Here is a 25,658-nt window from a genome sequence, read left to right on the forward strand (position 1 = left end):
GCGTCTTCTGAGCACCCGTATGTCCGGCGATGTTCCTGCCTGTAACAATCCCAGCCCTCAACCCTTTACGATCACTAAATGAGAATCAAGATCGTGTCAGCACACAGAACACAAGGAATTATACCCACGTCTTGCATCACTCTCCTCCATGCGCCCGAGAGCATGCACCTCTGCCGAGGGCTGGGGGCGAACGGGAGGATTGTGCTGATGAGTTTTGCAACACTTTGCCAGATAGATTAAATACCCAAACTCTCCCCTGCCTTCTCTTTACAAGCCTTACTTGCAGGAGCCCAGAAAAAAAAAATCTTAAAAGAAAAAGAAGAAATATGATTAAAAATAAATTGAAAACCCCAACTTGTAATAAAGCTGGCACTGGCCCCAGGCTTCAGAAATGTCTGACACATGACACTGACTTTACAGACACTCTACAGATACGATATGTGGCTTTTATAGGGGGAAAAAAGGTGTATTTGCACGATTTAAAACAGGTTGCAAATACATTTTGTTTTGAAAATGCAGTGAGCCCGGCTAACAAATGCAGAACGAAGCAACAAAACAAGCAACACTCATCCTGCAAAACTGTCATTAGAGAATGTCGCTGTTTACACTCAGCATCCAAAAATTACCTTCTGCTAATTTTTTTTAATTAATGGGGTGCTATGCAGTTAAATAAACTCATGAAGAGTATTCACGAGTTTTGCGTTTTCCTTTGAATCCCAATCTTTATTTACAACATTGCTGTTATAAATTACAGCAGCACTGCTGATATTCTTTTCACTTGCTGTGATACCCGATGAAGCTCCACAGGATAAAGAACGTAACAGAGGGAACCCTGGTGCTTCATTCAGCTCTCATTTACATCTATTCGAGTCAGACAAAACTCCACCAAAACCAACAGCCCCACCAGTGAAAATCAGCGCAGTTCTGCTCGTAAGGCACTGCCAAGCAATCCCCTGCACACAACTCATGTTCCCAAATAAAGCTGAATTACTTTTAAAATGCCAGCAATGCATGCAACTTCTTGTTAGTTGGCAATTAATTAAACCTTAATTCAGCAAGGTACTCGAGCACATTCCTGGGTTTACAGGCATGCAACGTATCCGGTGACCTCACTACGGCGACCGATGTGCCCGTATTTAGGAATATGCTTTAGCATCTTGCGACATCACGGCCCCAACAGGGAAGTTTTGTGAGAATTAAAGTCTTCTTGTCACCTTAAGAGGCACGCTGCTGTTTAAGCTCGCCGTACCACAGGGCTGGTTGCACTGTTTGTTAGATAACCCCTAAGCCTGAAGATCAGTGGAGGAGAAACAGCCTCCAATAATTTAAATAACATCAATTATTAGAAATAGACTTTTAATTTGTAGCTGGTGTCTACTGAACGTCTTTCTCAGCAGGCACATGTGCTGGTTAAAAGCTTTGAAGCATTCCTTTGTGCAGCTTCCCTAAACAGAACTCCTGAATGTGTAACTTTTTTGCTTATGAGTAAGCATAAGCAAATACAGGGGTAGGGAGCACACCTACGAAAACAGCTGGGAACAAACATACCATTGCTGATTTTTTGCATGAGATGCAAGGTTAAAAAACAAACCAGCAAACATATTTCAGAAGCTACAGCTCTTCAAAGAGCCCGCAGAAACCTAAGCAATTACTACATGACTTTAAGTTACCAGTAAAAGCAACTATTGTAGAAAAAAAAAAAAAATAAATACAGAAATAGACATCCCCGGTCTGAAGGTTTGGATGTGCACATAACCCAGGTGGATTCATGTCTAAGGGCCCGGCTTCTGCAGGTACATGCTTGTACACGCACACACGACTGCAGAGCCCTGGGTGCCAATGTCAAGGTGCTCTGAGGACTCAAGATTTATGCAGTTATTTGTAAAAGACCTTAGAAGCAAAATAAAACAAAACCGAGGCAAAAAAAACGTATCTCAGCAAGTGCTACAAAGTGGTAGTTTCCCCTTACCCTTCAGCACTTAGAGAAGATTCAAGGCTTGTTGATGTCAATAAGTAGTTATAACAAAGGCATTAGTAATAGTGAGGATAGAGAACGCCGCATGAAATGTTCTCAGCATGGTTCATTGACAAGAGATCTAAAAATTGAATTATTAAGGAAAAAAATCATTGATTCTAAAATCCAGGCAAGGTAGCCAGCCTACGTTAAAACTTATTTAATTTTTCCAGCGCAGCTTCATTCCTAAGCTCTCAGAGCCACAGCTTTTCCATTGAAAAGCAAAAGACATTTTACGCACAATTTTCCCTCTACTAGAAAGAGGTATATTGTGCCCTTCAGTGAACATAAAATTGATATTATCATCTCTTAGTTTATATCTCACTACTTAACCTTCAGATTAAAAGTTATTAGATTTGAATGACTAAAAAGACATCATGTCACCTTCTGTTCAATGTTGGGAGATCGGAGAACTTGAGGGAAAAGTCTGCACGATAAAAACACCAAGTTACCAGGAGCATAAACTTCTTTTTCACGTTCTCCGATGAAACAGCACAAGCCCCACAAATGCAGCAGTCTTTTCACGACGCTGGGATCATTGATTATCAGTGTGCTACAACACAAAATCAGACCCGTTCCCAATAACCTGGATGCAGTTTAAACGACCCTCCCAAATGGCTCCTTCGATAGCAACAGCAGTTTAATAATTAGGCTTTATGTCTCTTTGGACAAAATGACTCAACATGGACGCTCCCTTAAAGTCTAACAAACAAATTTGGTCTAACCCAGTTATGTCAATATGAAACAAAGACTTTATCTAGGATCTGGTTTAGCAGTTTTGTTCTGAAGAGATAAGTCCACATCATGATCAATGGGACCATAAAACTCCTGATGCAGCTTGTAACCCTTCCCCACGGGTTTTTTGAAACAAGATGAAGCTCAGCAACTTATTTAAAATAATATCATAGCATTACTTTAATTTATACTGTGATACATTCAGAATTCTTTCCAGGCTTATCTTCTTTTTGATCTACCCAATTAAAGCAGCCTCTCAACAATACGCCAAACCCTCCGTTTCTCGTACTTTCTCCTCCTCCTTGGACATGAACAAAATCTGAAGAAACCACATATTCCCCCTGGAGTTTGCTTTCTTCAATCTAACACTTCACAGCTCAACATTTCGCAAAACATCTACTGCTAAAGGGCCAAACCGTGACATCTTCACATTGATACCACACACACTGCAACTACCGTCGGTGAGACTAATCGTGAAGAAAGTTTTGGCTTTGGTACAGACACCAGAACCTAGCCCGGATTTTTGATGTCTATGAAATGCTCTTTTTGTCTCCTGTACATGAACAGCACTGAATTTTTCATTTGTATGCATTCAATGAATAAAAGCGTAAAAAATACTAAACAGGATGCACTAAAATTGTATGTAATGCCATCTATTTTTTTTTTCAAGAAAAAAAACTTTCCTTACTTTGTGCACACAGAGCAAAAACGGTGTTTGTCTAAGCTCTTCTGAAAGTTCAAAACGACACTTCATAATTGCAGTGCAGTTCAGCTCAAAGACAAAAGCGAAGAAAAGAAACTTCCCTACAATTCTTTATATAAACTTCCTTCTTGTACCAGTTGCATTTCTATTGCTGTTCCAGTTTGTCATAAACACAGTCACCTTGTAACCCTTTTTATCAAGCAATCTATGCACCACCTAAGAGTACACTACACTTCATCAGACAAGCTATAGGTTTACATTATACAAACATTCCAATTCTGCCTGCTCAGCGCAGGTTGTCAATAAATGCAAGCAATTGCAAAACAGCAATGTGTGTTTTTTTCCTTGAGAGAACACTGATACGAGCCTGCCAGTTCTGCAAAATAAACTCTTTGCAATCTCTGTAGCTAATCTGTCAACAAATTACTATTAAAGTCATACCTCCTAAAAGTTCAAAAGCATTCTGGATTAGACAAAAGATACCAAGTTATATACTCGCGGGGCAGTACTTGAAGCGAGGGTATCAAAGTGGATCTCGCTATTGATGTGGAGAGGTTTGCATTTCTGCCACCGAGCAACGCAGCATTTGGTGTCTTGCTGCTCTACATCAGAATTCAACTTGATAATCATCCCCTTTGTTCAGTTCTCATTCTTATTTCTCTAACAACATGAAGAACACTTTAATGAATAGTCCCAAGGATACAAATAAATCATAATAAATAGTATTTTATAAACTGAAAAAAAGAGAACCGACTAGAACTGAGGTATCAAGCCTTCTATTTGAGCAGACGTCAGAAACCACTGAAGCAACTAATGCTGTGATCATGTATGTTAAAAGGCAGCTCGTCCCCATGAGCCTGTGTTTATCACTCCCCGGTAGCACGTCACCCCCTCATTACAGGCTTTCTGTCCCAGCTTCCCTCGCTCAGCCTGACTCGTGGCTGACTCTGACACCCACTCGGCACCTCCCAGAGGTTTTCCACGGTGCCCGAGAGCCATCTGATGCTGCCTGGAGCCCTGTTCCCACGTTTTCAGCCCTGTCGCTTGGTCCTGGTGCCTTGGGAGCAAGCTGCTGAGCCCTGCTGCCTGACCCCATGCCAAATGCCCATTTCTGGTCCCTTTATGGGAAGCCTGATGGCCCAGGTGACCATCATGACAATTCCAGGTTTTCCAGGCAGGTCACCAAACCCCTGCCCACTCCACCAAATTCAGACGTGACCCATTCACTCCTGCAAGGTGCCAACCCTCGGGAGGTGCCAAAATACCATGGGAAAGTTCTTCCCTTTCAGACTGATTTCTCCTACACCTCTCTCTGTTTATTCACCTGTACCACAGACACACTGTCCCAGAGAAGCCACTTGTATTGCTTTTGCTCTCTTTGAAAAACATCTTCGTGATTACAAACACGAACACCCATTTGAGTTATGTGTCGTTACATCTAGAAGAACTGGTCTCCACATTTGCTACTCCCAACTTAACAGTACATTTTAGAAGACCCAAAATACTACAATAATTTAGCATCCCTCTGTTTTCTTGCATGGCAGACTCACCCTGAGATGACACAGAAGTAATACTTGTCCTCTGAGTCCTCCCTGCACTTAGAACAAGAGAGTTCACACCGCGTGCTGCTCCTTCCAACACAGGAACATCTGCGGTGCTCCACAGTTTTCCATGCTAAAATATTTAGAAGTTTGTAAACCCATTAAAACTTCCTAAAAAATGTGAAGCATTTGTTTTCCTTTCTCAAAGTAACAAAGCTATTAGTTCTCATAAATTCATAAATTTACCAAAAAATGCGAACCAAAACTCAGCACAGATGCTTCAGATGAGCCACTGCGAGCCCACGTCCCAGTGCTCAGTCCCGCTCAGCCCCAGAGTACATCGCTACCCACAACAGCCGAGCTCAAACTACCCGCTGCTGATTTTTTTTTTCAGACAAAACAAGTGCCAGGTGGCAAAAAGAAAAGATTTGAATGAAATGCTCTTAAGAAATAGCTGTTTAATTCAGAACTCATTCATTTGTATTGAAGAAGCGTTCTGTGGAACGCATTCTGTTAAGTGACCTGAGAGCATATGTTGTATATGGAGAAACATCTAAACATTATGCTCCATGTTGTATGTGTATCTGTAAATGCTTGCATTAGCTGTCTGAAAACAACGGGTTTTTCTTCTTTTCAGCATTTAAAAATATTTTCCAAACACAAAGATTGATATTTTTATGCTGGCTCTGGTTACCCTTTTGTTGTCATCTTTTTTTTTCAATAAGTGTTTCAAACTTTGCAATCAACTTGCTCTTTAAAAGATAACTCCATGGAAAAGTTAGTCATCGAAACCAATTAAGAGCAGAATTCAAACGCAGAACATAAAGGTCTTTTAAGCACTTGGAGGAAAGCGAGCTAAGCAAACACGTTTGTTGTGCTGGCAGAGGAGAAATAAACTGGGGGCGACACGCGGAGCCCACTGCAGGCAGCCCTGCCCCAGCTGTGCCGGGCACCAGGGCAGGGCTGAGGACCCGTTTGGGAAGGAATCTCTGCCCCTCTTTAACCAAATGGGCGGCTGGTGAATGCCACAACGGGGTGGAAGGCAGCGAGAGCCCTCTGGGTGGCTACGGAAAGCAGCTGGGAGCAGGAGGGACGCAGCAGAGGGCTGTGCTGGGCCGTGCCCCGCAGCGTGCCCGGGTGCTCCCTCGGCTCCTCTCTGCTCGGAGCGGGCAGGGAGCAGCGCTGCTGGAAAATTCCATAGTGCTCCTATGGAAAAGGCAGTGTAATTAACTCGTTTTGATATGAAGCCTTTTTAAGGAGAGACCTTTGTGCTGAACATATTTTACTGTTCCAATCCTCTTCCACTGTCCTATATTAATCAAAGCTGTAACCCCTGTTGTCTTTGCACTACGAATCAGAATGTGCCCCTGGCGAAGAATGAGGGAAAAGTCAACAGGAATTAAGTTTCAGTGCAACTGTTTACTCAACTGTGGCCTGCAGTTATTGAAATTTTATCCGTGGTTTTGTGTGACTACTGCAGTAATGAATTCAGCATGGCTGTGATTTTCTCACTGATGGTATTCTCACTTCAAGTAAAAACCTGTAGGATGAAAATGATTGAAACAACCCAAATCTATGCATTTAGTATCATCCATGTTTCTGACTTGTTTAATTACGGCAGCTTTCTGTCTCAGGTTGGCAAACGGGGACCCTGGCTCCTCCACAAGCCCGCAGTTTGCTTTGTTTTTGAGTGCAGGTTTTTCTTCTCCACAACAACCTGCTAAAAAGATCACTGTACACTTAGGGGAGCCTTAACCAGCTGCCAATCGCTTATTTAAAAGGTTTGAAGAATGCTTATTGCATTAGAGAAGTGAGGGGTAGGCCTAAGTGTATTCACGACAGCTCTCCTGCAGCCTTTGTTCCCAAACACGTTAATGATACATGCCCAGCACTCCAGCGTAAAATTTCCTGAGAGAGTTGCAAAATTTTATCAGAGGAAAGAAAAAGGACAAAATGTATTATACGGATAATTCACACTGGTGAACGTAGTCACTTCCCAGAAAATACACTAATTACAATACAAAGGGAAAGGCTAAGGCACAATTTTGTTGCGATTCTTTTGAATTGGAGAGAGCCCTGACGCGCGCTTTATTTATTTATTTACTCCAAAGTTTTGCCACAGCAGATACCTCCACAGCGTTTCTCGCTAATAGAAAACATTCTGTTGATAGAGGTTGCTAGGTTATATTAAAAATTGTTGCAAAAACAAAGCTGAGCATTAGTGTATTTTCCACCCAGTGACATATTTTGGAAACCAGTTATTTGTATACAGCGGTTCACCCAATCGCTGCCACCAGACTCAACACACTCAGGCCCTGATCTTTGGGTATTGCCAGGGAATGATTTAAAAAGAACTCTGGAAAAAAAAGAAAGTCTAACATTTCTCTTTACATTGCGATCGCAATCCTCTACAGACAAAAAATGTACAGAATGTTGTAGGCAGGTCCTGAAAGCATCCTCTGACTGGCAAACGTGAAAGGTTTGGGGGTGGGGAGGGGGTTAAATGCTTCATGCTTTTTCTGGAAGTAGGAAAATTGTAATATGTCTTACAGTACCTGCTGTTGCTGAAGATGTGTTAAATCTGCAGCCCCAATTTCAACTGAAGGTGTCTCGCCGTTTGATCTCACTTCCCGTAGGCTGCACTCTAGTAAATGGTTGCCACCGCTCGCTCCATTCTGAATGGCTGAACCGTTACTTTTTGTCTCAGTCCCAGATTCTTGCATCATGACTCAAAAACCTGAAATAATTTAGGGGAGGGGAAAAAAAAGCAGCTGTTAAAACAGTTGCTGTATATAAGGAGACATGCCCTGTTTTAAATCCTGCCAAAACTGTAAACATTTGTCATTTCCCTTCATACGATTTATCTTTCATTAATGGTTCATGCTACTAGTTTATGTTTATTTATCTGTTGGTACAGCTATAATTTTAGTAAGTACGTTCTGTTCTAAATATAGTAATTTTTGCTCAACATCTTTTTTCCCTTAGAGAAAAAAAAATATTTTCAAATGAACACACAGAATCCATAATTAAATTTCTCTAGTTACATCTGGATGCTTTCCTTTGAAAGCCATGAGTCATTCTTTGCAACATGTGATGGACAACATCGAAAACTTCATATATAGTACGCAGGGACAGGTAGGGGAAGCAGAGCATTCAGCATTTCGGTTTCCATCCCCACTGTGATACTGCTGAATTAGTTCCTTTTTATTACCATGAATCAATTTAGGCTGAGCCTGGGATGTGCTGGACACCATCGGTTCTCGCTTGGAGCGAACTGCTTCAACGGCTCACAGAACTTGTGCTTTTGGCAAATTTATTGGATTTGGCCTGACTTTGGAGGCACTGTGGTGTTATGGTGAAAAGGCTCCTGAATTATCTGTAGCAGGTTATCTGTGTACTGGGCTAAACATCATCTTCGCAGTCACAGCTCTGCACGGCCAGCCAGCAGGCTGTTCGTAACTCTTGGTGGATGTTTGTCTGTGGATCTATAAAACGCTGTGCTCAGCAGTTATGCCAGTGGGTCGCAGACCCCACAATGAGAAGAAGGAGGAGAAGGAGGAGGACTTCCCAACTGCTTCCCCAAGATCTCTTGGGATTTCATGTTGTGTTTTTGTGAATGAACTGGCAGCACAAGACCCCAAGCAAAGCACATATGCCACTTTGCAGCTGCAAACCACTGCCTTTGAGATGTGCTGATGAGTTGTTTTATAGGTATTTCCACCTGCTATGCCCCGAGTTACCAGATTTACACGTAATTAATCCGATCTGCTTCTGCCAGCCCACCCCTCCCTCTGATTCCAGCCTGGGGAGAGCCGTGCTGTGTGCTCAGAGCCCGGTGCCCGCTCAGCACCCACATGGGAGCCAAGCACCTCTGTGCAGAGCTGTGTGCTTCGAAATTCAGCAGCTTCATGTGCCAGGAAGAACTGGGGGACTGCTTCAGATCCATCCCTACCCCAATGCAGAAGAAAGCACAAAAATCCTTTCCAGGGTGTAAGGGAAAACGTCAGTAAGAAAGGGAGAGGAGCACAATGTCTCTCTAATGGACATGTACGTGGGGAGAAACCTTTCCCAGGGCTCCAGGGGAGCCCAACGTGGCTGGAGACAAGGCCTCATCCTTCCAGCGCAGGCGCCCACCGTCACCACGACGCGCTCCAGCCACACGCACAAAAACCAGGCCGCTTTTTCACTTGGTCGCTTCAGCCATTCATAGCCATGATCCATCCGGCTGATAATCAAAATGTCATCACCGAGAAGCAGCTGACTAATGAAGGCTTTGTCAGCACCACCACGCTCCGGCCTCAGCTCTCCTCGCTGATTCACGGCCCGGGCGGGCAGGCCGCTCATTAGCGGGACCCCACTCCGGTCATGAAGGGACCTATTCAGGCCGCCGGCCGCCCGAGCGCATGGATGGTGCTAGGACAGATTCAAATGTTCCGATTACATTTAAATAAATTTCAGCTGGGCTATGGAAGCCTCTTTCAATCTGTTTTGTGAAATCTTGGAATTATGCAAGGAGACAAAAGGGCTTGGGGCTCATTACAAAGCTTCTGTCAGCCCCCTTGTAAGAGCTCCAGAGATCTAAACTAACCTACGGCTTTCCCAACGCCACGAGTAAATGCTTTGGGGTTTTAGCATGATCCTGCTCTCACACAGACTGAGCACGGTGTGTTTTTCATTTTCGACACTATCGGGAAACCCTACAAGCACAGTGAGGTCTATGCAAGCATCTAGCACGCAAGGCTGTATTACACACTGGGCAGCGACTGCGCCTCTTTTCACCAGAGATGACTCAAGAAATTGCTGCAACTCCTTCCCTTCCATCTAAATTTGAGGTCAAGCCTCAGCTGGAGGAAACGGAGCATTTCATTAATGTAACTTAGCAGAAGATCTGTACAAGGAGACCATGCAGGACTGCGGCAGCAGGTGAAACCCCGAGACTCATCTCTCGGCCTGCTGCGATGCCCAGCAGCGTGTCCCCGTGCTGAGCAGGCCCTGGGGCAGGCCGCCCAGCTGAGGACGGGCACCCTAAAATGGCTGCAGGTACCTCCAGGAGACACCACAGCGGCAAAAGATGGTAAAACCAACGTGCCCCAACAGTAAAAAGCACATTTCATTCTCAAACACTTCTGATGCAACAGATCAACTGGAGGCAAGAACACAGATAAACTACTAAGGAGGGTAAGAGAGAGCAGCGACCAAAGCTCGGAGATGCCTTTGACAGCAGCAAGAAGAATGCACACCACCGAGGAGCAGATCTATCACTGCCTGATCAGGATTTGTTGGCTTGCCCTTCTGAGCAAAATATCTCCAGGACACAGAAACAAGTTCACAAACAAACTGGTCAAGAAATTATTTATTGCCTCGAGGACTGCAAAATGCTCCTGGAAAAAAACAACAGCAGCTATTGCTACAATTTTTCCAACCTATAGGACAGAGAGAAGGATGGATTATTTGCAGTATTCGGTAACAAAAGATCACTGAGTTCCTGAGCACGTGTCCAGGCTCCCTTTTACGTTTCCAAGCACCCCAAGCAGCTACCAGGGGAGCTGTGCGGGGTTGCCCTTGCGATGTACCCAGCCAAACCAGTGCAACCAGCAGGGAACTGGAGCTAGAGGTGGAGTGTACAATGGGAACATCAGGCAGTAAAATGAAAACTGTGATGATTTGGACTTCCAGGGCTTTGCCCACTCAAAGATTATTTTAAAAGCAGAAGCGAACATCTCTGAGCAAATTTTGATTTAAGAACACCCATTCATGGGCAGTCAACTTCAATATAACTTCAGCTGGACACCAATACAAAACAAATCCACTTTGCTAAAATGCCTCCAATAGAAAGCAGGATTTTCAAGGCAGAGAAGATAAAACTGTTTATTTCTTCCCTGTAGTCAAATGTGAGTTGACATAAATAATCACAGTTTGGTTTGATCATTAAGCGTCATGTCATGAAAATCAACCTGCGAGAGCTTTCTGCAAGAATGATTATTATTTGTCTTTTTGAGCACACCTAAATGAGCTGAGGTGATAGTACACTGAGGATGGCTGAGATAATTGTCTCTCTTCAGCGCAGAGGAGCAGGCCTTACAGAAGCCTATTAGTGAAGTCTGTCATTCAAAACTGTGAAAGAAAAAAGCAAAGCAGAGCTGACTTTATTGTGTTCTGTGGCAATCGAACCAAAGCTTTCTGTCGAGTACCACCACCATCGATTCTGGTCCGAATACAACCCTAGGTAAGAAGAATGGTACCGAAAAAGCTGTTGTGCATAGTGATTTATTGTAGGAATACTGTACTCCACAAAAGCTTCCCTGACATACCAGACACCACATCCCGACACAAGAAATGCAATGGCAGAAGAGCACGTCTGCCTTGCACGTTCTACCAAGCAGAATGACTCTCATATCAATTCTGCAAAGGAAAATGTATTTTAACAGCTTAAAATAGATGGGTTCTTATCACTCTAAGTATCTTTTTTTTTTTTTTTTTCATAAAAATTCTACACTATTTCATGTTAGGGGTGGATACAGAATGACTCTTCAGATTATTAAAGGTGACACAAGATGCTTTTCCTCTCAGAAGGGCCCAAAGATAAGCTGCAACATGAACAACAAACTTCCACAGCTGCCCTTGTAGAATTGCAACCTGAAATCCAGGAGCTTGTATAACACAAACTGTTCATATCTGACTTAGTATCAGCTTCATTTAAAAATCTCACAACAGAGATCGATTTTTCAAGATTCTGGACTTAACCTGCACAAAACCTCTTCTAGTTTTGATGTACAGCCAACTACGAAGCCCAAACCATATGGTTTGGCTCATCTCTTTGCTTAATATGTTATGTTCAAGGTAAGGGGGTAAAATTTCAATGGAGTGGAATCAAACTGATGCACACTGTCAATAGGAGGACAACAGCTCATTGTCTTCCAGATGACTTGGAGACAGCTGATTTCTTAAGGGCATGGTCAAAATTGAAAAAACACAGGTCGGATGTGAACTTTGGCTGAATGAAAAAGATCTTTCTGAGGACTCTGGAGTCAGTGTTTTGAACTAAAAAAATACAACCTGAAGGAATTCTCATTTTGAAAACGTTCTGTGCCAATCCATTTTTTAAAAAGTCCTTAACATCACTAAGTCCAGATGCTGCAGATACATATCTCTTAGCTCCACCGGCCTAGTGAGATGAGCAAGGTTAAGCATGGAGATTAGCAGGCCGGAGGTGGGCACTGAAGTGTGCAATTTCTGCAATTCTGCTACCGGTGGAGTTTCTAAAGACCTAGCAGCATTGTTTAATGTCAGCACGAGGGAGGATTTTCTCTCTGATGCACCCGTCAGAGTAAGGACTCGCTGCAAGCCTGAAAGAGTAAGGGACAGCCACCCAGACCTGGTGGGATGCCCTCCCATACACGGAGGCATCTGGTGAGATGTTTTTAAGACTCCTGAATAAGCACCAGTCCGCACTTCTAGGAACCTCATCACCTTAAAAAAAAACTATCCCTGGGGTCTTCTGGGCCTTAAAATCCTTCTTTAAATATGATTCCAGACTCGACCTGGGCTACAACTGGAAAGTCACTAGCAAGCCTGATGATTTTATTTTGGCGACTAGTATCTGGAGGTTTTTCCAAATACATATGTGCACATAAAGATCTTTCAACATTTCTGTCCCCTGGGAACAATGCAAGAGCAAAAACGTTGTCATAATACATCCCCTCTTTGTCACATTTGTGGAAGATTTTAAGCTAACAAAAAGTTCAGCCTTTATTCCAGGGCAGTTAATTAAGGTTGACCAAGTCAGGCAGAAGTAAATTAACTTGGCTGATCAATTATTTATATGAAGCAGAATAAATGCCCTTAAAGAACTTGGCCCAGCCATGAAAGCATGTGTAAATTAAACTAAACACAGATTTATAAAATATCTTTCTACTTGTATGGATAGAAGAGTAATGGTAAAATCAGCTTTAAGTAAGTGATCAAATGACAAGTTCTAGCCCTAAATTCTCTAGCAGGCACGCCATCCACACAGGCATCATTCATACGTAAATATTTTACCTATTTGTTGCAAGCAGCTCCCCAAAGCAAGCTCAGGACCAACTTTTGAGCGCTTCTCCGCATGACTATGAAAAACAGAACAACGTTTGGAAGCGCTTCACAGCAATGCAGCGCTGCGAGGCAGGATTTTGCCTCTTGAAAACTAACACGCTCCAGAGGGCGAACGGCAAGACAACACAAAAGCACGAGCAGAGCTGCTTCTTACCAACAGCACAGGTACAAAAGCAATGTGAAGGCAGCGGGGCGCTCCCAGCACTGCCCGTCACCGGCACCAAGGACCACGAGGGCTTTCCCAGCGCTGAACTCACAGCTGGACCCTTTTAGTGCCGGTACCTCTGGAGCAAGTGCCTGGCCAGGGAAAGCGCCTCAGGCTCCTCATCCTGCCACCAGTCCCGAGTGTTTCCAGGAACATGCTCCGACGGTCTCCAGCAGATGCCGAAACCCCCATTTAGTCCGGCTGACAGCCTGTCCCGAGGCCGGCCAGCAGCACCGTCCCGCCAGCCATGAGTTCGGTCAAACAAAAAGGATTCACTAGTGGAAATTAAAAGCCTTGTGTAAGGTAAGGCTTTGATCTACCGTGGGGGAAGGCGTACAGATGTTCAGCTGCTCATTTACTAAATTACACCATGTCACAATTAACTGTGAATCAGCCAGCTTCACATGAGCAGCTCGAGGGCTGCCACCACGCTAAATACAGAAATAATGCCGGGGAGGGGAGTCCAAACTAGCCAGGTGGACCAGATGACTTCTCTCTGCCTGCGTCTGCGGTTAGCACGACTATTAGAAAGAGCCATCCCGACATATGGCACGGTTTAAGTAAATCAGATCACCCTGAACTCACCAGCCTTTCTCAACTTACAAACCCCTCAGCTCTCGTCGTTGCAGATGGGTGCATACCCATCATGCTTTTAGAGTTTTCAGTAGCCGTCATTTATCCTGCTGACAGGGTGTATTTTAGGTATAATTATGTACTAACTAACTATAGATCAACTGTCAGTACATTAGGGTACTTTTGGGATAAAACTTCATGCTTACCCCTTTGAAGGCCACTCGCCTACACGCTACTGGTGGTTGCTGAATTGTGCAGGAGTACGAGAAGGGAGAACTGGTTGCAAAGAGCAATTAAAGATGATCTTTAGGAACCAACCAAAATAGTACGGCACAGAACGAGTCAGACTGCTGTCCTGAAAAGCGATGCTGAGTCACGTCTGACAGCCGCGCTTCTTCGAGGAGAGGCAAACCTGGAGCAAGGGAAGGGAGGAAGGCGCACGGGAAGTGCGGGAAGAGGAAACAAAGAGACGGCGACAGATACGAGGTGAAACCCTTTGATATTTCCTCAGCTTAAAGAGGTAATTCAGTGCATAAAGACGGATCCTTGAAATTTCAAAGGATGAAACTCACACAACAAAGATTGTCAAGAGTGCTATTTTCTAGGATTAGAACAAAAATGTGTTGGGATTTGCTATATGATCTTACATGGCTGAGCACGACTGTACACTTGCTGTTATGCAAGCACCATCTTCCAATACAGAATTTTCATAATTATAACAGAAAGGCGTAAATTTTCTAATGCATGGCAGTTCAAAAAGTAATCAAGAGAATGAGCCTGAGGGCTATTTTAATGTATGCAAAGCTAGTGACCCACAGTAAATGGGAGGTAGGCTTCAATGAATGCAAAGTAATGCACACATACTAAAGACCTGGTCTGATGAGGGACGGCTAAAATTAACACCCAATTAATTTCCGAATTGACAAACAAATGAAACCCATAAATCTAGTTTCTCATTAATTTTCTTGTGGTATAATTTAAAGCAGTAATATGAGGGCAAAAACTGAGCATTATCCATCATAAATATCAAAAAAGATAGCACTGTAACACCATAAATTATGCATATTACCTGTTGTTAAAAATGATTAATGTATTATCAACTTTATCGCGCACTGTATATGTCTAGACGTATCTAAAAGCTGAAATTTCATTTAGTGCTGAGGAAATAAAGGGTCCGGCAGAAACGGGATTATCCGCAGCACGGCCTCGGGTTCGTGCTCCCATCTGGGGCTGCGAGGGGCGGCGCTGGACTCGTTCCAGGCCTCGGGTCGGCTGAGCCCGTGGTGGAGGCGATGTGCTGAGCCTCCCCGGGGAAGGGGAGCAAATCACGCTGCTCCTGGAGCAGCCCCACGAGCCCATCCATGGTGTGGGCCTGGCACCCGGCTCGCTCGGGGCTGCTCCCCGTCCCTGCACAGGGCAAGCGCTGCCTGGTGATGCTGAGCCGTGGGGAGGGCAGAGAGGGAAGAACTGAACAAGGAGGGGAAAACGTGAAGAGTTCTGTAACTAAATCCAGTGGGTGAGCAGCTCAGGCTTCCTAGAAGTGCTTCAGCACGTCACCTTGGCCAACGGGAGAAGGATGCGGGTTGCCTGACCTCCTGCCTGCGGCCTCACCAGTGAGAAGCTGAATTTCTGCCTACCTCAACCCATAGCAGGGCTTCTGTCCCACTTTCCACCCTGCAGTCTCCTGAGGAGCAGCTCTACCTACGGCTGCCTATCTGCAGCCTGCCACAACTTTTTATTTCTTTATTTTAACCGTACACAGCATCACTGCCTTGTTCACCATTTGTGTGTGTGGCTCACTTCAGGGCCACAGGAACCTGAAATCACTTAGAGGCAGCTCAGTGAAAGGCTGCTGATGCTCTGCAGGAGCTGAAATTTAAGACAGCCGTGGTTAGGAGAAGGGAAGGACAGGCAGGAGCCTAATCCCAGTTGTGCCACGCTGGCTTATTGTGAAATCATGGCCAAATAATACAGAGAAGCTCTCACTGCTGGTATCCCTGAGATTATCAGTGCTGCTGAGGGTGTTGCTGACCACAACCAGGAAGAACAGAGAACAAGAAAATCCAAGGAAAATTAATTGAAATGGACTTCACAAGGTTGCCACTGGTTCTTTTCAGAGAGCTAGAGCTGGTCCCCATGAAATACTCATGCACCGAATCACACCGAACTGCAAGATAAAAGGCCTCACTTCTTTGCTTCGGGTAGGTGATCTGTAGCCTGCTTGTTGGGACTGGATACAAAAGCCATAAAACTCCATCCCACCCTTACCTGCCAAATACAGCCCACGACGACTGCCAAGCTTTCTCTCCCCGCTCACATAACCCAACATTTGTTGGAGACCCGAGCGTCAGGCAGAGGAGGCGGACAGCTCTGCTTTCCCTGCCTGAGCATCTTGCGTTCCCCCTTCTTTTAACACATCCACGGGGAAGTCGCTCCCAGTCTCACCTTGGATAAACAAATCCCCTTTGTGAAGCTAGCTCTCCATCAATCCACACCTCTCAGCTTGACAGCTATTGAGATCCACAAAGCTCACGCCACGGCTGCGGCGAGGCTCTCGAGCTGGGCCATTTCCAGGCGAGTGGCGAGGAGGATGCAGCGTTTACATCCCGCCACCGGCCGAGTGAGGTTCCTTCCTCTCTCCCAGGGAGAGCTTTCAGCCACGAGCTTGACCGAAACCGCCCTTCCCATCGCTGGGACCATCATTTATTTGGCAAGGAAGGAAAGGCGAGCAGCAAACCACCCAACCCAGCCCAAAATCATGCCTCGTTGTGCTCTGCGACAGCCACCATGAGGCTGGGACACGGCATCGTGGGCGTTAGAGGAAAGCCCCTCGCCGGAGAGGGGCACGGCACCGCTGCACGTCCCTCGGGAGGCACCCACCTGCGGGGTCTAGGTGAAGAGAGGAACAGAAACGCAGCCGCTCTCACAGCCCGGGGCCCCTCTGTTTGTGTGCACGCCGCTCGGCACCCACAACATGTGCTCCCAGTCCCTCTCCCGGCGAAGAAGGCGACCAGAATACCCAACTTACTGGAAGGCCAGAGCTGCATTTAATAAACACGTTGGTGTGGCAGCACGGGCTGTGAGACGGCAGCAGCACTGCTTCACCACGACGACACCAACCTTGCGGGTCTGAGCGCTGGCGGCACGTTAACGAGGAGCCCACCCCCCCGGCGCAGCTCCAACAAAGCGTTTCTAAACCGTCTACCGGCCTCCAGAAGTCAGAAACCACCCCGAAGCCAGGTGCAAGCCCTCAGCACTTGTGCACGACGCTGTTCTCACTTCACTATTTTCCCCCAGACGCAGGCAGCCAGGCCGGCTGCTTTAATGCCCGCGGGCACAGCCACGGCTTCAGGCACCCACCTCCCGGCAGCCAAAACAGGCCTGGACCACCGGGCTGAGGCAGGGAAAGCAGGACGTCACATTTCTATCCAGATTTTGTTCCTCACCTTTCCAAGGGATGAGAAGGCCAAATATTTAATTGCATCCTTCAGAAGCTTTTTATACATGTATATTCAAGATATTTTAATTGATAATTCCTACATAAAGGCGCAGGCACCGCCTCCATACAAAAAGAGTTAACATTTCCTTCTCAAGGTCACTCCAGGAGGGTTTACTCCCTCTGTGTGCGACGCCCTAACAATTTACTGTACATGCTAACAGGTCCTGCCTGGAGTTCGAAATCCAGAAACAACAACAAACAATAATTTTGAAAAACAAAGATGGTGTGAGTGACTTTTCTTGCTCATTTGCAAAACAACCCAAAAGCAACAACTACCAGGAGGGTGCTCTCTAATTAGGACTCTCGGAAAGCAGAGAGCAAATAGCCAGCATACAGAAATTAGCAGATGTAAATGCTGCTTTCCAGTTATAAATAGGATACAGCAGCTCGGTAACCTCCCTTGCAGGAGAAGGAATGGCAGAGAGCATTTTTAACTTGGGTACTTTCTCTCCGTTCAGATGGCTCTGCTCTTACACCAGAGATTTGGCCCAGATCTCAGAAATAAAAGTGAAAGCTTCGCCTTTTCAGACTTCATCGATTACAATCGGCCAGGAGCAAGGAGGGAAACCAAAGCAGCCCCGATGCTGCACAGAACTCAAAGGCCGTTCTTCTGGGGCAATTACCTGGTTCAGAGCCCTATACCTTTGTCCTAGACCTTCTAACTCCTTGTTTGCTCCGTACAGGATTTTCTAGCCATCAGCCGCCTATCGCTGTGCTAGTCGTCTTGCAGGAGTGCTCTCTCCCTTCTGAAAAAAGCAAACAACTGGATAGATATCATTACACTAAGGAAATCTCTTGGAAAAACCAAACAACTTGCTAATCTTTCTAGCCCCTTCACCCAAGTTAAAGATAAGCAAAGCAAACCAAAGTGAGTTTCAGCCACATTCCAGGGACAAGCTCCCCTTTTTCTCCTTTATCAAAATCCCAGCATTTAAAGGTTTTTTTCCAGACCTTGCAGGATAAACTGCTGCTCACACCCGCAAACAAAGCAATATTTGTTTAATAACTGATTGCTGCCATGGGTACAGTAAACAAGGGGCCCAGCATTTGTGTTTATGAACAAACACATCATCTTGCAAGAGCAATTTAACATTAACCAGGTGGAATAATCAACAGATTTCATAGGTGACACTCGGGGCAGGACTAATGTAAACAGAGCAGGGAGGAGAAAGGGGCCACTCTTAGGGAATCAAGGTTGAGGCAAATGCATTACAGAGTAAACAGCTGGGAAGAACTCAAGACAAACAAATAGTCATTCTTCTGACATTTCGAGCAGCAGAAAGGTTGTACGTTACATACATCAGCTGCTGACCACCATGAAATCCAACCAGTTGGGGACCAGGCCTCCTTGTTTACACAGTGCCATGTTTGCTTATAAACAACAATTTGCTGTTACCAACCTCGCATTACTCATTGCATAAACCAGCAGATCAAGTGAGATCCTGTTAACTCTTCTGTGGATTGAGGTTTTTTTTTTTCCCCCTTAAACAACAACAAACAAAAAGCCTTTGCAGTCTTTCTTTGCAACCTCAAGACAACAGGCAACAGAGGAAAACACAGGGCCGTGCATCTGCTAGATAAAGGGCAGAGAAAGGAGCTGAAATCACTTGAAAGTGGTTCACAGAACAAGCTTTACCGGCCAAACCACTGATGTGGAAGATCTATTTACATTAAGAAAAAAAAAAAAAAAATCAGCAACTGCACAAGGTGGGATGCAAAATGTTCAGTTTCTCCCCTAAAACAAACAAGCACAACGCTGCCTCTCCGCACAGCTTCATCCCTCCCGGCACGGCCGGATGGTTTCATGCACACACGCCCATGCACAAGGCATGGTTCCTCCTTCTCTGGCCCGTCCTCAGCCCTCTTCCTCCTGCCTCCTGTCTCCAGCCTCCGATTTCTGGAGACCTCCCCTGCTCCTCTGCAGTGGCCCAGGTGGTGCCAGAAGCCCCTCCGAAGCCCCTCTGTCTCCTCCAAAGTCTTCATCTCACACCAGAAAGCCCAGGCCTTCAGCTACCCCTTGGCATCCCTCTCTCAGCACCACCGCCCCGTGCCATCCCTGCTGGCGGTGCCCTCCTGAAGCCCCCGAGGTCTCCCACCTCTCCCTTCCCGTCTCTCGCCCCCACGCCCCTCAGAAGATGCCCATTGCAACCCTCCTGCGGGGAGGTTTCTGGAACTGCTCTATCTTGAACGTGGATTTCGGGCAAGATCTGAAGCAGAGGGAGAGAAGATGGATGGTCCCAGCGGCAGGGGTTAATCCAGGGCTCTGGGTTACATTCCTGCCCTGACACCATCCCTGCTGTGACCTCCAGCAGCCTCTTCATCCCTCCTGTACGTAAAATAAGCCCTTTAAGACATCGCACTGGGTGGATGGGAGTAGAGGATGCAGTTATGGTCTATGCCACAGGTCCTTTTTTCCCCCCAGATGCCCCAAATCCTGCCCGGTGTCCCCAGTGCCTCCCGAGGAGCGCCAGCACTGCCACCGAGCAGCAAAATTCACCCCAGGAAGCAGCCAAGGTCACAGCTGCCCGGGCACTCGTCTCCTCTCCCTCATCATTTCATCTGCAAACAGCACAGTGGCGAGGAGCCTCCTCCCTCATCATTTTTTCACAAGTTTGAGAATATTTGGTACTTTTCTTCACAGCACAATCCTGGGCATCTGCGGCTGGCCGAGACACTCCGCTTCCTTTTTTTTTTTTATATCAGAAAACATTTAGCCTTTTGTTGTTAAAAAAAAAAAAAAAAGCTCGCTCAAAAGCATGAAATGAGTACAACCCCCTAATAAGGCAGGTATTTAAATGAAACCCGAAAGCAGCATTGTGGAGGCAACCTCCTATTTTTTCGTACATCAGGCTGACAGCATAATAGCGGGCAGGATGAAAGGTGGGACTCGAGCACGGAGTTGGCGGCCGCGCACCAGGAAAACAGAAGTGCTGCCCCATTTCCTGTGCTTCAGCAGAATATTTCTGATGTCTGGGGCTGCCGGGGACTTAACTCTGAATTAATGATTACACACAATGCCGTCCTTTCTCCCCGCCCTGCAGGACGGCGAGGGCCAGCCTCAGCGAACGGCTGTGGGCAGGCAGGCACGGGTCACGGGGGATTTAGCTGTTTCACAGCGGCTTCAGAAATTTCGACACCGCAACCTGAAGGCTTCTGAAAACATCAAGCTCCGCGTGGCAGTCATGCTATTTCCCTGCGCGACACTGCTGCTCTCACCTCGGCCGCGCTGCCTGCTCCGCGCTCCTTTTCCAGCACGTAAAATCACAGTTTGTTCAGTACAAAGTAACTACGGGATGATAAAAACTATAAGCATATCATTCAAATGCTTTATTGGTCAAATAGATGGATGCTTTTATTAGTCCAACCTTTTTTGTAATGGAGTGCCACTGATGACCCAGTGTTAGCCTCATTCCCTGCTATTAATCACACTTCTAAGAGCTCATTTTGCTTTAAAATCTTAAGAAATTGCTATAATTTAAAGACATGGTGTCTACATAATGGGAAATGCTTCACAGATTGTATCATTTCATATCACACAGAATTTTTATGGCAATGCTGACCACGCTACCAAGGTATTACGAAACTTGAATAAAATCTATTTTATGAAGAAAAGCTAAACGTAAACTTACTTTTCTATTTGTGGTTTGCCACATCCATAATGTTTTAATCACAGCCTTTTGGGAGCTGCAGTATTCAACTGCATGTGGCTTACATAGATTAACACCAAAAAAACTCTCCCTGAATAAATATAAACAGAACAAAACAAAATTAAATGAAAATTAAATAAAAGAAAAGGACGGACCACGAGAGAAAGTCTTGCTCAGGCTGTGCTCAAACAATTTAACACAAGGGATTTATTCATTCACCGACTCCATTATCTCTTTCTTTTCTACACAGGGAAAACAGACGATGTTTACTGTGAAAAAAACTTTTATGACAAAGTGGAAGCATCTAAAGAATTTACCTAGACTGTGAATCAAACTAATATAATGATGGTCTTAACCCATATTATTAAAATGTACTTCGCACAATGTTTCGACAGTGTTGACTGCTGCAGGAGGGAAAACACATTTAAGACAATTTCAGCCAAATGCAAAAGCAGAAGCCTTCCATTTTCCAAATGTAAAGTAAAAAGCATCTTTAACCATCTTCTTAGGAAGGAAAATGCAGGGCAATTATGTTATATGGCGAACGCAGAGGAGTGTTCTTTGCTCAGTTCTCTAACAAGGTATTAGTACCTCCTGGCCTGAGGAACACTGCGTGTAAATCACATCATATTCAGAGCGTCTGCATTAATTATAATAGGAGCTGGAGAGAAACGGTAACTTTCCAGGTTGTTGCTAAGGATTAGCCCTTGTTTACAATTCTGTATTTATAGAACAAGAAAAATTTGTCAAATGAAGGGCAAAGAGGAATGCAGGAACACAAATTTAGCTTTGATTTCAAAACAAATCAGATCTTGCAAGCGTTCCCTGAAAAGAAAACCACAGTTTTTAATGTGAAGATGCAAATGAGCCTCAGAATATAAAAATGTTTTATAATTCTGTGCATTCAACACTACTAGATGTTATTTAAAGCATTTATGTTAACGTTTCTCATACTCACGGAGCAAGTCCAAGATGCTGCACACAGCATCTATTTAAAACGGCTCGCGTTTCTGGGGGGCACTGGGGAGCCGAGGAGCCTGCAGCAGGAGGCAGCAGTCGCAGGGGGTCGGGGACAGCTCCTAGGGGGTTCGAGACAGCGTGCCGGGAGGGACAAGCCCTCAGCGGGCTTCAGGCTGGCTGCGTGGAGCTGGGCATCTCCGTCCAGAGGGCAGCTCATGAATCCCAAACCCTGTGGAGCAGACGAGCTGGCTTCCCCGAACGCTGCACATCGGGCGGAGGGAATGGGATGCGACCGAGCCACCTGTTAAGGAGGGCACCCAGGAACCCCGGTACAGACGACAGAAAGGGCCGCAGGGTCCGCCGTGCACAACGTGGGGTTTCTGGAGGGCGCCGCGAGGAGAGGTGGCCCCAAAATCCCCGGGCAGGGTCCCAGGCAGCAGTGCCGAAGCACCGCGGGGACCTGCAGGTCTCAGGCACCTTGGCAGAACTGGCTGGGGAAGTTTACGCCGCTCTGCCACCAGGCTGAGGCTAAAGAAAACACTTCGGCCTCCAGCACTTTCGTTTCTTTTTGCAAACAAGGGCACACCCACTACAATTAAGTTGCAAAACTCTTTTCATTAGGGCTCCTTGTTTTCACACACTCAAAGCCTTCTAAGACCTGCAGTCCCTCCCCATGCACCCATCAGTGTGTGTTGGGGGGGAAACTGAGCAAAAGCTCTTTAGTGGTTTCGGTTTATAGAGAAGCAAATGGAAAAATGCTTTTTTTTTCATTAAAAAAAAAAAAAAAGTAACCACCAGCATCTGAGCAGGGTGACTTGCAAGAACTCTGAGCACCTACAACTGAGAGCATCTAACCCCTCTCGAGGATCAGGCCCACAACACAGCACGAAAAATGCGCTTGGCTCAGGTTTTGGGGCTGTCAGGTTGCGGCTAGGACACGAGGCAGAAGGGAAGGGATCAGCCAGAACGGAACAAGTGGGACAGAATTGCTTTTCCTGCCCAGTTTTGCCTCGTTGCTTCTTTCCCAGGAACAGCTCCGGCCTGGGTCCAGAGCGAGGATCCCATCCCAGCAGATTTCCGTGCAGGAGACACGTACATCGCGCACGCGTTTCCCAGCAGCCACATGCTCGGCGGTGACACACATGGATCCCGAGCACCCAAAAATACAGTTGGGCCTCATCACACTGGCCCAACAGAGAGAAAAAAGCGTGAATTTTTTTTCCACCTCAAAATTTCATCCTGTGCCTGAGAAAACTCCCTAAAAAAGCTCTGTCGAAACCGATTTTGTTTCTACTCACCAAAAAAAAAGGCACATATGCCTACTTTTGAGTCAGGATGCAGGAAGCCAAGCTCTTAATCCCTCTTCTGCCTCCACCCGGGGCTGAAGAGCTTCACCCCAGTTCTGAGCCGCTCTCAGAGGTGGCAGAGAGGCAACCAGGGACCGGTCACCAAATGCACCTCTGCAGTTTGCTTACGCCTATAGGTGCCCATACCTTGCCCACGCACGATGCCAGCAGGACAGGGGCCTCCCAGCAGCCAGCACAAACCACTCCGCAGGGCCCTCAGCCACAAGAACCCTGGCAGAGGTTGCTCTGGGCCGTGTCCCCAGCAGCAGGGAGCGGAGCCCTTCCCAGCCACGTCCTTGCCGTCCGCTGGGAGCCGCGGGGACGCGCTCAGCACCCGCAGCCTGCGGACGTCGCCATCCCCGTGCAGGTGCAGGGTCCCGCAGATGTGCTGGCTCCTGAGCGCCTGCGGCTTCCTGCTCCCAGGGCTCGTGGAAGAGGAGGATCCGCTGTGTTTACTCTCTCCTCGAGGCGAGAGGATTCAATGTCAGGATGTGCAGCAAGAGGGTAATTCGCACCCCGAACTCGACGGTGCGATGCCGCAGCCGCAGCCTGCGTGCTCTCCTCCTTTGGATTAAAGCTGTTTGCACAAGTCAGAGCAGAACAAGAAGAGGAACAAAACATACAGTGTATTTTGTTCTGTGCTGCAGCCACATATTTCAACTGCCTCAGACGAATTCTTAGAGTAAACACAGCTTTAAAAGAAAATAGCTAGAATAAAGAGCTTCTGGAAAGTTCCTCCTGATTATGCATGCAAGAATTCTGCTACTGCTTCCTCCCATCATCTGAAAAATAAACCAAGCACCCAACTTCTACAACTATCCGCAGAAGTGCTATTTTTCTGCAACACGTTACAACCCTATCTGAGGTCTGCGAGTTGTAATGAATGCATCTTGTTTTGTAAAATACACAGAGGAGCTCAATTAAATGAACAACTGTAAAGGAAATAGAGCTGATAAAGGAATTAATGCTCTCGGCGCCAGATCATAACACAACATCAAGGATAACAAAACCGTGTCAAACATGCAACCGCCGAAGACTTGGAAAAAAAAAAAATAAAAAGTTCCATCCTAAAATACTTTAAAGCGTGTCAAATTAAGATGTGCAGAACTTAGAGAGGGGAGAGGGGAGCAGGGGCAGCAGCAGGGGCCCCGCTGATCGCACGGCCGCACCCCAGCATCCCGCCAGCACGCCCCGACCTCCCAGCAGCCGTGCGGACGCCCGCAGGGTTTCCTACCCAGCGCCGAGTCCAGCCAGAGCTGAGTGCTGCTGCCGAACAGCCCCGGGCACCCCGCGTTACGGAGGAGACCACAGGAGATGGATTCGAGCCCCGCCGATGCTAGGAAGAAGCCTTTAGGATTTACACGCCATCACCTGCTCGGCTGAGCGGTGTTTTCCCCGCGCTCCCTTTTCATTGCGCAACTGTTTTCCGAAGGCAAAGCAAACCCCGTCCCCCACGCGGCCCCGCCAAGGTAGGGTTCTGGAATTCTTTCACTCCTCGCAGTTTGCATCCCCGTCTCCTTTTTTCCCTGCCATTTGCCTGTGCCTCGCTCTCTCCGGCTGCCCACACGCTGGAAGCGAGCCGCCGGCCGCGGTGCCTGCTCAGGCTGTCTGCACACACGACACCAGTGGGAGTGCGGAGTAGAGCTCAGCCGGAAGGGAGAAATTTAGGGTTCTGCACAACCTCGCACCTCGGCTTTTCTCCTTCGCAGTTGGCGTGTGAACTTGTAACTCGGAAATTTCAAGTTCCCACCGATCTTCTGGCAACCCGAACGCAATTTTCAGGAAAACATAGTATGCGGCTTCTGGCACGCGAAGCTACGTGCTGAGACTTTTCAGACACAACATGCAAAGGTGATGCTCTCGCAAGCCTTTAAGGGCTTCCTGGATTAAACACGGGCTTGGAAGCCGGGAGCACAAGATTCCGACTCTGACAAGCAGTAATGAAAATCTGTGTTCAAACAGCTCCGCAGACACGTCCGGAACGGGCGCAGGACCTGCACAGGGAGCAGCTGGGGCTCGGAGACATCGCCATGCGCCCCCCGATGCCACGCAGCGAGCCAGGCACCCGGAGTCAGCTGCAGCTGCAGTCCCACTCGTGTACTTCTTACTTAAAAGGCAAGGCTATAGGCGCTTTTTGGCAGCATCGAACGTTAGTATACTCGGGGGAGAGGAGGGAGGAAAATACTTCAAATTACAGAGATGCTAATCTCCCACTTTTGATGTGCCCAGCCATTAGTCAAGTTGCTCCGGCAAAGCATCTGGGCCGAGCCAGGGGCAGAATGAGGGGCCCCGCTCTGGCCACAGCCTCCCCACACCAAGGCAGTGACCAACACTCGCCTCCTGC

General features: G+C 46.6%; 1 protein-coding gene across 1 annotated transcript in view; it reads right to left on the reverse strand.

Moving 5' to 3' along the window:
• FOXP1 (forkhead box P1) overlaps nt 1–25,658 on the reverse strand; it is a 360,388-nt gene that overhangs the window by 146,263 nt on the left and 188,467 nt on the right. The window contains exon 4 of the mRNA XM_032194299.1: nt 7,549–7,730. Coding sequence (XP_032050190.1) covers nt 7,549–7,719 — 171 coding nt within the window. The 5' untranslated portion in view covers nt 7,720–7,730. The remainder of the gene's footprint in view (nt 1–7,548; nt 7,731–25,658) is intronic.

The sequence above is a fragment of the Aythya fuligula genome, chromosome 10 (assembly GCF_009819795.1).
Source record: "Aythya fuligula isolate bAytFul2 chromosome 10, bAytFul2.pri, whole genome shotgun sequence".
Classification (NCBI taxonomy): domain Eukaryota; kingdom Metazoa; phylum Chordata; class Aves; order Anseriformes; family Anatidae; genus Aythya; species Aythya fuligula.